Here is a 12,969-nt window from a genome sequence, read left to right on the forward strand (position 1 = left end):
TAAACTGGGATCAGCAACTAAATGGTCAATTACACCATGCAGTGCGTTCACTTACCTAATTATTTGTTTATATGAAATTTTATGAGCCATCTAAATCAATAACATAATATCCTTTTTGCATGCACTAAGAACACTTGCTATATACTCGAAGCACTGATACCTTTTAAATTTGGGTTAAAAAAAAAAAAAAACTATCAAAGTCAAGTATATACTACCATCGATATACATTGAATTGACAAATGAGAATCCTGGCCCCTAACAATTTGGAGGCCAGTACCCAATTTTATTGGTTGCATATATAGTAGATCTCATTCTCTTTTCATTTCACTAGTACAAAAACATGTTTGCGCGACAGAAATTTGCGCGACGTAGGAAATTTCGTCGCGCAAAGTATGTTTGCGCAACGCTAAATACCAAACGTCGCGCGAAGTAGCTTTGCGCAACGGCACTTTGCGCGACGAAGGAATGCGTCGCGCAAAGATGTTTTGCGCGACGAAGGTGCACTTACGTCGCGCAAATCAGCTTTGCGTGACGCATTCGTTCGTCGTGCAAAGTGCCGTCGCGCAAAGCTAATTTGCGCGACATTGACTACGTCGCGCAAATTGTTTTTTTTTTTTTTCCTTTTGCTTTTCTTTTGGGGTTCTTGCATTGCCTTTTTCTTTTGTGATATCCACTTATGTAAATGTTTTAAATTGACGATCAAATTAGTTCATTGTATTCATATAGGGTTAAGGAGTGTATCTCTAAAAAATCATCAAAATCGGAGTTAAAACTACCGTTAAATCGTGTTTTTTCATTTATAACCGTCGAAAAGTTTTGTCCCGTTACTTGATCTCTGAATGTTTGTTTTTTCCGATTTTTGGTGTACGCTATCTCGAAGCATGTACAAATAAGTTTGACGGTTGGATCGTTGAAACTAGTTTCGTACAATGCATTTCCCATCAAAACAATACATTCACTATCACTTAGAGTTTATTTATACTTTCATCAAGTATAACATAAGATTTTGTGGTATCCACTAGTGTAAATATTTTAAATTGAAGATCGAATTAGTTCATTGTATTCATATAGGGTCAAGGAGTGTAGCTCTAAAAAATCATCAAAATCGGAGTTAAAACTACCGTTAAATCGTGCTTTTTCGTTTATAACCGTCGAAAAGGTTTGTCCCGTTACTTGATCTCTAAATGTATATACATACGAACAAGTTTGAATCGTGCTTTTTGGCGTAGTGATCTCGAAGCATATACGAGCAAGTTTAACGGTTGGCTCGTTGAAACTAATTTCGTATAATGCGTTTCCCATCAAGTTCAATGGTATATATATTTAGTAAGTACATTTTAATTAATTTATTTTGTACTCATAAGGAAAAGGGCAAAAGAAAAGCAAAAGGAAAAAAGGAAAAAAAAAAAAAAAAAAACACTTTGCGCGACGTATGTACACATGCGTCGCGCAAAACAGCTTTGCGCAACGCAGGTGGACCTACGTCGCGCAAAGTGGTTTTTTTTTTTCTTTTGCTTTTCTTTTGGGGTTCTTATAATGCCTTTTTCTTTTGTGGTATCTACTTGTGTAAATGTTTTAAATTGACGATCAAATTACTTCATTGTATTTATATAGGATTAAGGAGTATAGCTCTAAAAAATCATCAAAATCGGAGTTAAAACTACCGTTAAATCGTGTTTTTTCATTTATAACCGTCTAAAAGTTTTGTCCTGTTACTTGATCTCTGAATGTTTGTTTTTTGCGATTTTTGGCGTACGCAATCTCGAAGCATGTACAAATACGTTTGACGGTTGGATCGTTGAAACTAGTTTCATACAATACATTTCCCATCAAAACATTACATTCACTATCACTTAGAGTTTATTTATACTTTCATCAAGTATAACATAAGATTTTGTGGTATCCACTAGTGTAAATATTTTAAAATTGAAGATCGAATTAGTTCATTGTATTCATATAGGGTCAAGGAGTGTAGCTATAAAAAATCATCAAAATCGGAGTTAAAACTACCGTTAAATCGTGCGTTTTTGTTTATAACCGTCGAAAAGGTTTGTCCCATTACTTGATATCTGAATGTTTGTTTTTCTCAATTTTTGGCGTATGCGATCTCGGAATATATACAAACAAGTTTGACGGTTGGATCATTGAAATTAGTTTCGTACAATGCATATCCCATCAAAACGATAGATTCCCTAACACTTATAGTTTATTTATACTATCATTAAGTTTAACATAACACTTTGTGGTATCCACTTGTGTAAATATTTTAAATTGAGGATCGAATCGGTTCATTGTATTCATATAGGCTCAAGGAGTGTAGCTGTAAAAAATCATCAAAATCGGAGTTACAATAACCGTTAAATCGTGATTTTTCGTTTATAACCGTCGAAAGGTTTTGTCTTGTTACTTGATCTCTGGATGTTTATTTTTTTCCAATTTTTGGCGTATGCGATCTCGGAATATATACAAACAAGTTTGATGGTTGGATCGTTGAAATTAGTTTCGTAGAATGCGTATTTCCTCAGAACGATAGATTTCCTAACACTTGGAGTTTATTTATACTATCATTAAGTTTAACATAACATTTTGTGGTATCCGCTTGTGTAAATATTTTAAATTGACAATCGAATTGGTTCGTTGTATTCATATAGGCTCAAGGAGTGTAGTTGTAAAAAGTCATCAAATTGGAGTTAAAATAACCGTTAAATCGTGATTTTTCGTTTATAATTGTCGAAAGGTTTTGTCCCGTTACTTGATATTTGGATGTTTATTTTTTCCAATTTTTGGCGTATGCGATCTCGGAATATATACAAACAATTTTGACGGCTGGATCGTTGAAATTAATTTCGTACAATACGTATTCCATCAAGTTCAAAGGTATATATATTTATTAAGTAAATTTTCAGTAAAATTTATATTTAAAAAATAAAAAAAAATAAAAAAACCTTGCGCGACGTCGAAATGTATACCTGCGTCGCGCCATTTGTCATTATTTTGGCGGGGCAATTGTAAAAAATAGGCGTTTTTTTAAAAAATTTCCCAAATTTTCCAAACCAAAAGCCTTCCGCTCTCTCATCTCTCTCACTTGGTCTCTCTTCCCAAACCAAACCCAAATCTTTCTCCTAACTCCAGCCGACTATCCTCCTCAGCCAATTCCACCCGAGTACCAGAATCACTCTTAGACTCTCAGTCCCTCGACTCTCCAACTCTCAATCGTCCTCCTCCTCGTAGTGCTCACCAGCCATCACCGCCGTCGACCAACACAACGGCACCACCCATCATCCTTCTCGACGACATCCCAGAGAACCCAGGCCATCACCCCCGCCGTCGATTCTCTCCTCTTCGACAACACCCCCGCCGTCATCCCTCTAAAATTTAGGTAATTTTGATTTAAGGTTTTGTTATTAATGTGAATTTCTGGTGTAGGGATTTTAGGGTTTTTAATTTAGAATTTATAGATTGATGATTGTTCTGTTGCCACCATTTAGGGTTTTCCTAAAATTTGAATTGCATTTGTAGATTGATGATTGATGGCTGGTGTTATGTATGTTTATAGATGATTGGTTGAAATTTCATGCGATCATTTTTCCATTTGTCGTTTGGCCCAATTTCATTTGTCAACATCATGATTTCAATTCCACAATTTCCATCCGAGCCTTTTCTTTTCTTTGCTGCTATATTAAATGAAATGATACGGTTGATACCGTCCAACCATCGTTTCATTTTTCTGCATTTGAGTTATGAGTTGTATGAATCTAAGAAATATTTAAAGTCAAAACTAATGAACTTGACTTAGTAGCCGTAAATCATAGTTAACTACATCCTATGACTTTTGAACCGAGTTGAGATTTCCATAACCAAAGGCATTTTAGACTGGTTGTTACCTACTGTTGGTCAAATAGTAAAGGTAGTTATAATGCTACTGGGAATTTCAGGACCTCAGCAAGTTCTATATTGTTTTTCCATGTTAGTGAATGCTCTTGATTCTTCATCTCCTAGGCTGTTGTATTCATATGACTATGTAGGTCGTGTAGCGGATAATTGATTGAATTGGATGATTGTTAGTTCTGAATCTGCTTTATATGCTGCAACTGAGAGTGATATCATTGTTGGTGTGAAAGTCAGTCGAAATGCCACAACTGAAAGTGATTTCATTGTTGGTGTGATGGACACTGGAATTTGGCCTGAAGCTGAGAGCTTTAAAGAGGAAGGTTTTGGTCATCCTCCTAAGAAGTGGAAAGGTGTTTGTGATGGCGGCAAAAATTTCACCTGCAACAAGTATGTCTCTCAATATTTACATGCATAAAGTTATCAATTATACGAATTAAAACTTTTGGTTGAGTTTATTCATTTCAAAATTTCATAATTAAACTACTTTTGTAATGGTTTTGCCTTTGTACTTTGCAACATTTAGTCAACATCAAGAAATGTTTGTTTTGCAGAAATATCGTTGGTGCTCGATATTACTTAACAGACTCTGCAAGGGATTTCTGGGGTCATGGAACTCACTGTGCATCAATTGTAGCCAGGAGTCCTGTAAAGGATGTAAGCTTTTACGGACTAGCAAATGGTACTGCAAGAGGAGGTGTACCTGCTGCGAGAATCACAGCATATAAAGTCTGTGATCTTGATTTCGGGTGTAGTTCAGACAGTATCATGGCTGCTTTTGACGATGCAATTGCTGATGAAGTTGACATCATTTCAATTTCACTTAATGGATTTTTTCGTTCTGAGCCTCATTTTTATATTGACCCGATTGCAATTGGTGCCTTTCATGCCATGAAGAAAGGGATACTAACTTCACAGTCTGCCGGAACCATATTTAATAGTTATAAGGTTGGTCCTGTGTCAAGTGTAGCACCATGGATATTCACAGTTGCAGCTAGTACCACAGATCGCCGGATTATTGACAGCATTGTTCTTGCAAACGGAAAGAAACTAGTCGTATGTCTCATCCACTTCCTTTTTCAACAAAATAAAAACATTTTATGAATACTTGTATATACTGTGGCTCAGATTGTTTTCCTTTCAATACTTTTTAATGTTCTTATCACAAACAGGGGCACTCTACGAACACGTTCACATTAAATGGAACAAATTTTCCTCTCATATATGGAAAAGATGCTTCAAGAACAAAATGCTCTCAAATGCTAGCTTGGTAATTCTTGTCCCTGTTTCACTTTTACTGCATACAATATAAAGGAATAAAAATGAAACTATAGTACTGACTTCTTGTTGCATTTTAGTATATGTTGGGAAGGTTGCCTGGACCCTGATTTAGTTAAGGGAAAGATAGTTGTATGTGAGAAGAACGCTAGATTTCCTGGGGCTTACAGATCTGGGGCAGTTGGGATAATTTTTGTTAATTTTATGAACGAAACTTTTTCTCAAGTTCTCCCATTTCCTGGGGTGAATTTAATCACAGAAGAGCTAAATGTGGTCAAGTCCTACATGAACTCCACCAGGTATAGATTCATTTGAATACTGTTAAGGTTGGCGATTTTCGATCACGTTGCTTTTTAAATTCTTGAAAGCCTCTCTTATTTTATAGGGTCCCTCAAGCGACGATATTACAAAGTGAAGTCATAAAAGATGTTGATGCGCCTCTTGTTTCTATCACGTCTGCGACTGGACCAAATTTAGTTGACTATGTTCTGAATTTGATGATTCTTCATCTCCTAGACTGTTGTATTCATTTGGCTATGTAGGTCCAGGGCGAGGAGATGAGGACCTATACCAGGACGGTGAGAGACTTTGTACGAGCCATGTCTAGCCTCCAAATCTCACTACTAGCACTTAATTTTGCTCCACCTTCGACCTCAGAGCCACCTTGCCTTGTCGATACCCAGTAGCTTGACATATCAAACCTAGAAGACTACTTGTAGTTTTTTCTTTTTTGTTCGAACATCTTGTACGTACATTTTCATATATTTTATAATTAAATACTTTTGCTTGGTTAATTCATTATTGTTTAGAATTTAATTACAATATTTATTAAAAATTGAAAACAAATATTTTTGACGAAAACAAAAAAAAGGGATTTGCGCGACGCATGCCTACGTCGCGCAAAGATAATAAGCCACTTTGCGCAACGCATGTCCTACGTCGTGCAAAGCCACGAAGTCACTTTGCACAACGCATGACTACGTCGCGCAAAGACACCTATGCCACTTTGCACGACTCAATCCTAGGTCGCGCAAAGTGACTTTGCGCGACGTAGGAATGCGTCGCGCAAAGTCACTTTGCGCGACCTAGAACTGAGTCGCGCAAAGTTACTTTGCGCGACGCATGTAACCCCTTCGTCGCGCAAAGCCTTCTGTCACTGCCTTGCCGCGACGGTTTGCGCGCGACGAAGGTTCGTTGAGCAAAGTTTTGCACGACGTTTTTTGACTTTGTGCGACGAAGGACCTGCGTCGCGCAAAGTGTTTTTTTTACTAGTGTTTAGCCCTCATGACTTCTCATAGTTCATAGGTTCCTACAATATTCCAAATAATAAACATGTATAAGGTCTCTTATATAACTCTTCACAATTCATCTAGAACAGACCTGCGTTATGTTTGATCGAATTTGTAAGCTTGGAGTAATGTTTTCTAGACCAGTTATTGTTTGCTTTTTTCTTGTCTACGACCGCCTTATAACCAAAAATTAAAAATAAAAAATGGCACACAATAGCACGAAAATAAATATGGGACATAAATCTAGTTTAATAATAGAAAAACGACATTATTGTATCACATTGTAACCATTTCTTTTGGAGGTAAATCTAATTTTCCTGCCATTTTGTCAATTTTTTTAATACAATATTCTACACTAAGAAGAAGGTGATATGCTATTCTAATGGGAGCAGAGATAGAATTAAGCCCACACAATGGGTCAATCACTTACTAAGTATTGCCGATTTGTTATTGTCAATTAATATCTACTAAAATTAATATATTTAAAGTGGAAGCTGCCTATATATGTTACGTACGTACATGTCAGTTCACATTCGGATGGGCCATGCTTCACAAAGTCAATTTCCGTATTCCATAATTTTTTTAGGAAAAATTTGAAATAGATCTAATTTTATAGGTTTATTTTTTAAATAAGTCTAATTTTTAGTAATTTTTTATTTTTGAAATAAGTCATTTGGACCCATATCAAAATACCCATTTTTTCTATTAATGGTCAAGAAACAAGAACTACAGTACTGTACCTATTACAGAATCTAATTTTTTTTTTTTTTTGGAGAACCTCGGCGGTACGAGAGAAATTTATTGATAAGAAAAAAGAAGATACACCTAGACAGGGGGGGACATAAACCTAACCCCTCATAGAACAAGAGAAAAGAAATACAAAAAAGGGGGAGACATGCACCTTACCCCTTTTGAGAAAGGAAATACAAAAGAGGGGGGGACATAGACCGTACCCCTCTTGGAAAAGAAAATACAAGGAAAAGACTGGGCGGACATAAGCCCAAACCCCTCTATAAACCTAAAAGGTAATAACCTGCAAGACAAGCTGCAAAACAAAAGGGAATCTAAAAAGGTTAGGAAAAGAAAGGAGAACACACATCAAGAAGAGGAGACAAACATGTAGGTTGGCATGCCCAAGAAATTTGAGTGCAGAGGAGGAAGGATCTCTATAGGGGGAGTGGAATGCCAAACAAGTGAAGATGATAGAAGCCCTAAATTGGCTAATTTGTCAGCAACAACATTCCCTTCTCGAAAAATATGAGAGCAACGAAAAATCATGTTCTGCAAATGGAGAGTACAATTGTTCTAGCGTGTCTGGAGTGACCAAAGGGGAGAGAAAGATCCAGAAGCAAAACATGATATTACACTAGAAGAGTCGCTTTCAAGCCATAAATTTTTCCAGCCCCGCACGTGGGCCAATTCGACAGCAAGGATGACAGCATGGAGCTCCGCATAGAAAGAAGTACGATGGCCCAAGCTTAGGGAGAAACCACCAAGAAAATAACCTGCAGAGTCACGAAAAACCCCGCCACATGCCGCAGGACCCGGATTACCTTTAGCAAGGCCATCAGTATTCACTTTAACCCAAGAAAAAAGAGGGGGGTGCCAAAGAACAGGGACAATAGAATGAGCTTTACAGGAGTTAGGCGATATTCCAAGAGAAACTAAAAGTTGCCTATCCAAAATGCCTCGTACATGGCCAGGGGTGAGAGCTCCAACCTGCCTAATCCAGGCCGAGGTAGAGCGGTAGAGACGTGAGAAGGAGGGAGGTTTGCCTTCAAACTTCACTTTATTACGCATCTTCCAAATAGCCATTAGTAAGAAAAACCCTGAAGCTAGCCAGACATTGCGAAGATGTGGAGAAAACCGCTTTGACAGAAAAACAAGCCAAAGATCAGATAGGGAGCCCGTAGGTGGAATAATAGTGCCAAATTGGGTAGCTAGCCAACGCCATGCACATTGTGCAAATTCACAGCTAGAAAATAAGTGGTCAATAGATTCAGAATTCTTGTGACATAGTTGGCATATTGGAGCCAGCGGGATGCCTCGGCGCTGAAGTTGATCCTCCGTTGGGAGCTTGTTGAATAGAATCTTCCAAACTAAAATAGAGTAACGAGGTGGGATGAAAGGACGCCAGATAGTGGAAGCCCAACTCTTAACAGTAAACCGATGACGAACAATTTCATAGCCATCGGAGAACGAAAAAACACCAGATGTAGAAACTTCCCAAATTAAAACGTCCTTATCCTCATCAATTGGAAGAGGCATTTCTAAAATCTCTTTAGTTAGGTCTGGGAAAGTAGAAGAAAAAATAGAAGGAATAACCCATTTTCCCATACGAATAATATTTGAGACCTTAGTACGAGATAAAGAAGGAGCAATCTCTGTTGCACCAACGAAGTCCACAATAGGCTTATCCAGCCATTTATAAACCCATAGGGAAGTAGTAGAACCATTTCCAATCACCCAACGACAATTCTGAAACAAGATATGAAGAATGGATTTAATACCAGGCCATATAGAAGATCGCTTATAACTACAAGAATATAGGCGACCATGTAGCTTGAAACGTTCCCGAAGATAAATACTCCAAGGGGAATTAGTAGTAATAATAAGCCATCCAAGCTTTAAGAGAGCAGTAGTGTTAAGAGAGCCAAGATCACGCAAACCCAAACCACATTCATTCTTCGGAGCACAAATCTGACGCCAAGAAACGGTAACAGACTTCTTAGAGGTTACGTCACCAGACCATATAAAATTGCGAGCACATCTTGAAAGAGGCCTTAGCAAGGAAGAAGGCCACTTATAAACAGAAAAGCTATGCAAGAGCATACTTTGAAAAACTGATTGAGTGAGTTGAACTCTTCCTGCCATAGATAAAAGTTTCCCCTTCCAACCAGTTAACTTAGCTTTAGCTTTATCTGCCAAGGCTTGAAGATGACTCCTTTTAGGCTTGCCACAGAAGATTGGAACTCTTAAGTAGACAAAAGGTGATTTGCCTTCTTTGAAACCCAAGTAACTCTCAACCACAGCTTTGCGATGCCTTGAGGTAGAGCCCAAGTAGAAAGTACTTTTTGCCTTATTGATAAATTGACCAGAGGCTCTACTATATCTATTGAAGAAACCTTGCAAATTACGCAGAGTGACACCATCACTTCTACAGAAAATGAATAAGTCATATGCATAGAGAACGTGAGAAGGAGAGATACAACCTCTTGGAGCAAAAGTTGGCTTAGTAAGCCCATCAAGTTGAAGACGACTCAGGCCCCTTGATAAAGCCTCCTCAGCTAGACAGAAAAGTAACGGAGAGAGAGGATCCCCTTGGCGCACTCCTCGGGAACAAGAGAAAAAACCATGTGGGGAACCATTAATTAGGATGGACAATTTAGCAGATCTTAAGATGGTAGAAACTCAGTCTATAAAACAAGTGGAGAACCCAAAGTTAGTAAGCACCCGCAATAGAAATGACCAATCTAAAGTATCAAAAGCCTTAGCTATATCAACTTTGACTCCCATATTGCCACCACGAGTTTTTTTGTCAAGCACATTGAAACATTCTGAAACAAGGCCAATACAATCTGTGATACGTCGGCCAGGTATAAAAGCAGCTTGATGCGGAGAAATAATGCGTTGAACAATATGAGAAAGACGAACTGCCAAAATTTTGGGAATAATCTTAAAGAGAAAGTTTGCCAAAGCAATAGGTCTAAAATGAGTCATGGAAATAGGGTCTTCCACCTTCGGAATCAAAACTAAGAAATTACTATTGGCATTGGGGTATAACCAATTTGATTGAAAGAATTGCTTCACAAATTGAATAACATCAAAGCTGACAATATCCCAACAGTGGTGATAGAAAAAACCTGGAAAACCATCTAGCCCTGGCGCACTGGAAGCACTTAATGAGAAAACTGCCTCCTTAATTTCCTCATCAATAGGTAATGCAGATAAGAGATCATTTTCAGAGTCTGTGACCATCAGCTGGATGACTTCACAAACCTCATCAATACCTGAAGGGGTGAAAGATGAGCCAAACAAAGTCTGATAGAAATTAACAATATGGTTCTCAATTGCCAGCGGGTCAGTAAGAAGATTGTTTCCATCAAGAATACAACTGATATGAGAGCTGGAAGATTTAATACGAGCATAGGCATGAAAGAAAGAAGAATTTCTATCCCCTTTAGTTAACCATTTAACACGAGCTCTATCTTTCCAAAATGCCTCCTACATTTGGAGAGACTCCATTACTGTAGTCTTTGCGACAATCTCCTCCTCGAAAAGATCATTATTTATATCCTCAGTTGAAATTCTTTGTTGAATCATAGAAAGATTATGTCGAGCATTAGCCACTCTATTATGGACGTCACCAAAGACCGAAAAATTCCATTGGCGCAAGCAGGTTTTTAGAGCTTTCAATTTTTGCAGAATGATAAACATAGGACAACCATAGACAACTGTATTTCTCCAGCAATGAGTTACAGTTTCTCGAAAAGATGGATGTTGAACCCACATTGATTGAAAACGGAAAGGACGATGACCACTGCTCAAAACTCTAGAACCAGAGAAGATAAGGGGGTTGTGATCTGAGACTACCTTTGGCAATGCTATGCAGTTAGAGTGGGGCCAAGAATCAAACCAGCTTATATCACACAAGGAGCGATCTAACCTTCTTTCAGTGCGACCACGTGACCTCCAGCCATTAGACCATGTAAAGGCTGCCCCAGATGTGTTCAAGTGGGTAAAGTTACAAGTGTCAGACATATTACTAAACTGAGCGCATGAAGCTTGGGACGGTCTACCTCCTCCCATCTGCTCGTGGGCGCCCAAGATAGCGTTGAAATCGCCAATAGCCATCCATGGAACTTATGTTTGTGGGCGCAGAGAGATAAAATCAGCCCACAAGTCTCTTCTTTTGATAGGTGAAGTGCTTGCATAAACAAATGTGAACTGGCTTGGGATATGGTCAAAAGTACAGCGAACCGTAACCTGTTGATCAGAGATAGAAATAACTAAAGGGTCTGCACAAGCCGAAGATGTTAGTAACCAAAGGTTGGGAGCAAGAGTTCCTCTAGAATTAAAAGTAAGAGCAGATAGATTTAAAGAATCCCAATAAGCAGCTGAGATAGAATTAAAAGTCACCATGGGCTCCGCAATGCAAACCAAATCCGGGTGATGCAACCGACAGATGTTAGAGAGCTCCGTCCGAGAGTTATCATTACCAATGCCACGGATATTCCAGAAGAGAACCTTCATTTATAACGAGCTGGTATTCCTCGGACCCTACTTGGATATGGTTTATCAGAGGGTTGATTAAGATTGGCAAGCTGCTTTTGTTTTTTCCGTTGACTATTAGATAACACAGGAGTAAAACCATCCATATCACAGCCTTCTATGTGATTGACAATATCGATGACATCCTTAGCTAATGTCTCAACATGTTCAAAACCAGGGGGAATGCTATGGTTGTCATGAGGATCCTGCATGCCAAAATTATTTGGGACATCTGTGTTGCCCAACTGCTGACTATTCTGAGCTACCGTCTCGACCTGTTCAAAGCCAGGAGGAGTGCTAGAGTCGTCACAGAGATCATGTGGGCCAAGATTGTTTGGGACAATGGTGTTGCCCAAATGCTGACCATAAGAAAGACCATTCTGAGGATGTGATCCATCTGGAGACAGCGATCCGGTCATAGAATTGCTAATATGCGAAATCCCAGGGGATTGAATACTAATATGCGTATCAGCGGTGTCAGTCTCTGGTATGACATTCCAGAAACAGTTGGCGTTATCCCAAGAGGAGACTGAAGAATGGGCTCAGCATTCCCCCTGGTTTTGAACATGTTGCGACATTAGCTAAGGACATTAGCTAAGAATGGGCTCAGCATTCCCCCTGGTATGGCAATGCTGAGCCCATACTTTGTAAATTTGGCAACAACAATAATTACGGCTCAATGGCTCATACTTTGTAATCTTAAGACAAGCTTATTAGAATGTATCAAGGTCTTCCGTACGCGTTGAATATATCAAAATCAAGAACAAATATTTGATGTTCAATATCTATGCATTGAATTGATAACATCGCAAGAAAAACTTTGACTCAGCCAATGGAGTGCCACAACACCATTTGCACCTTTCTTCTTATTAGTTTAATATTTTGGTTTGCAGTGAGAATGCGATATATATCCACAGCTATAGCTTTCACAGATTACCATCAGCATATCCACATCTAGCAATTTCATTAAATCTTTAGATATATAACCAATTACTGGTTCAAGTGAACAAACATCTTTACATACAGATAAAGCAAAAATACATGGCAGGTTTCGGCAGTCAAAGATGGTTTCTAAAGGGCATGACTGCCCTCGTTACCAGCTGAACCAAGGGCATCGGGTAATTAAAACTAGCATTTGCTTACACATTTTGTATGTATGAACACTTTTTTTTAGAAAACACTTTTTTTTTAGAAAATGAGAAGGAGAGGGAGAGAGAGAGAGAGAGAGGGAGAGAGAGAACGT

The 12,969-nt window shown here is 38.5% G+C and overlaps 2 protein-coding genes across 2 annotated transcripts; one reads left to right on the top strand and one right to left on the bottom strand.

Moving 5' to 3' along the window:
• Positions 1–3,418: 3,418 nt before the first annotated feature.
• On the top strand, positions 3,419–5,956 carry LOC126592475 (subtilisin-like protease SBT4.3). The gene is made up of 6 exons (XM_050258159.1): positions 3,419–4,278; positions 4,443–4,944; positions 5,061–5,158; positions 5,247–5,465; positions 5,552–5,620; positions 5,709–5,956. The coding sequence occupies exons 1-6, from the start codon at positions 4,055–4,057 to the stop codon at positions 5,725–5,727; spliced, it is 1,131 nt and encodes a 376-aa protein (XP_050114116.1). The 5' UTR covers positions 3,419–4,054; the 3' UTR covers positions 5,728–5,956.
• Positions 5,957–7,760: 1,804 nt separating this feature from the next.
• LOC126592246 (uncharacterized) lies at positions 7,761–11,309 on the bottom strand. Its single transcript, XM_050257968.1, has 3 exons — positions 10,684–11,309; positions 9,892–10,581; positions 7,761–9,612 (listed from the first exon to the last, which is right to left on the bottom strand). The coding sequence occupies exons 1-3, from the start codon at positions 11,307–11,309 to the stop codon at positions 7,761–7,763; spliced, it is 3,168 nt and encodes a 1,055-aa protein (XP_050113925.1).
• Between the last annotated feature and the right edge of the window lie 1,660 nt (positions 11,310–12,969).

The sequence above is a fragment of the Malus sylvestris genome, chromosome 12, assembly GCF_916048215.2.
Source record: "Malus sylvestris chromosome 12, drMalSylv7.2, whole genome shotgun sequence".
Lineage (NCBI taxonomy): Eukaryota > Viridiplantae > Streptophyta > Magnoliopsida > Rosales > Rosaceae > Malus > Malus sylvestris.

Coding starts and splice junctions, on each gene's coding strand:
- LOC126592475 (XM_050258159.1), top strand. CDS start 4,055: ATGATTGTTAGTTCTGAATCTGCTTTATATGCTGCAACTGAGAGTGAT. Junction 4,279..4,442: donor AAAAATTTCACCTGCAACAA/GTATGTCTCTCA, acceptor TTTGTTTTGCAG/AAATATCGTTGGTGCTCGAT. Junction 5,466..5,551: donor TCCTACATGAACTCCACCAG/GTATAGATTCAT, acceptor CTTATTTTATAG/GGTCCCTCAAGCGACGATAT.
- LOC126592246 (XM_050257968.1), bottom strand. CDS start 11,309: ATGGCTATTGGCGATTTCAACGCTATCTTGGGCGCCCACGAGCAGATG. Junction 10,582..10,683: donor GTAATGGAGTCTCTCCAAAT/GTAGGAGGCATT, acceptor TAAATCTTCCAG/CTCTCATATCAGTTGTATTC. Junction 9,613..9,891: donor CGGGTGCTTACTAACTTTGG/GTTCTCCACTTG, acceptor CATTTTCTGTAG/AAGTGATGGTGTCACTCTGC.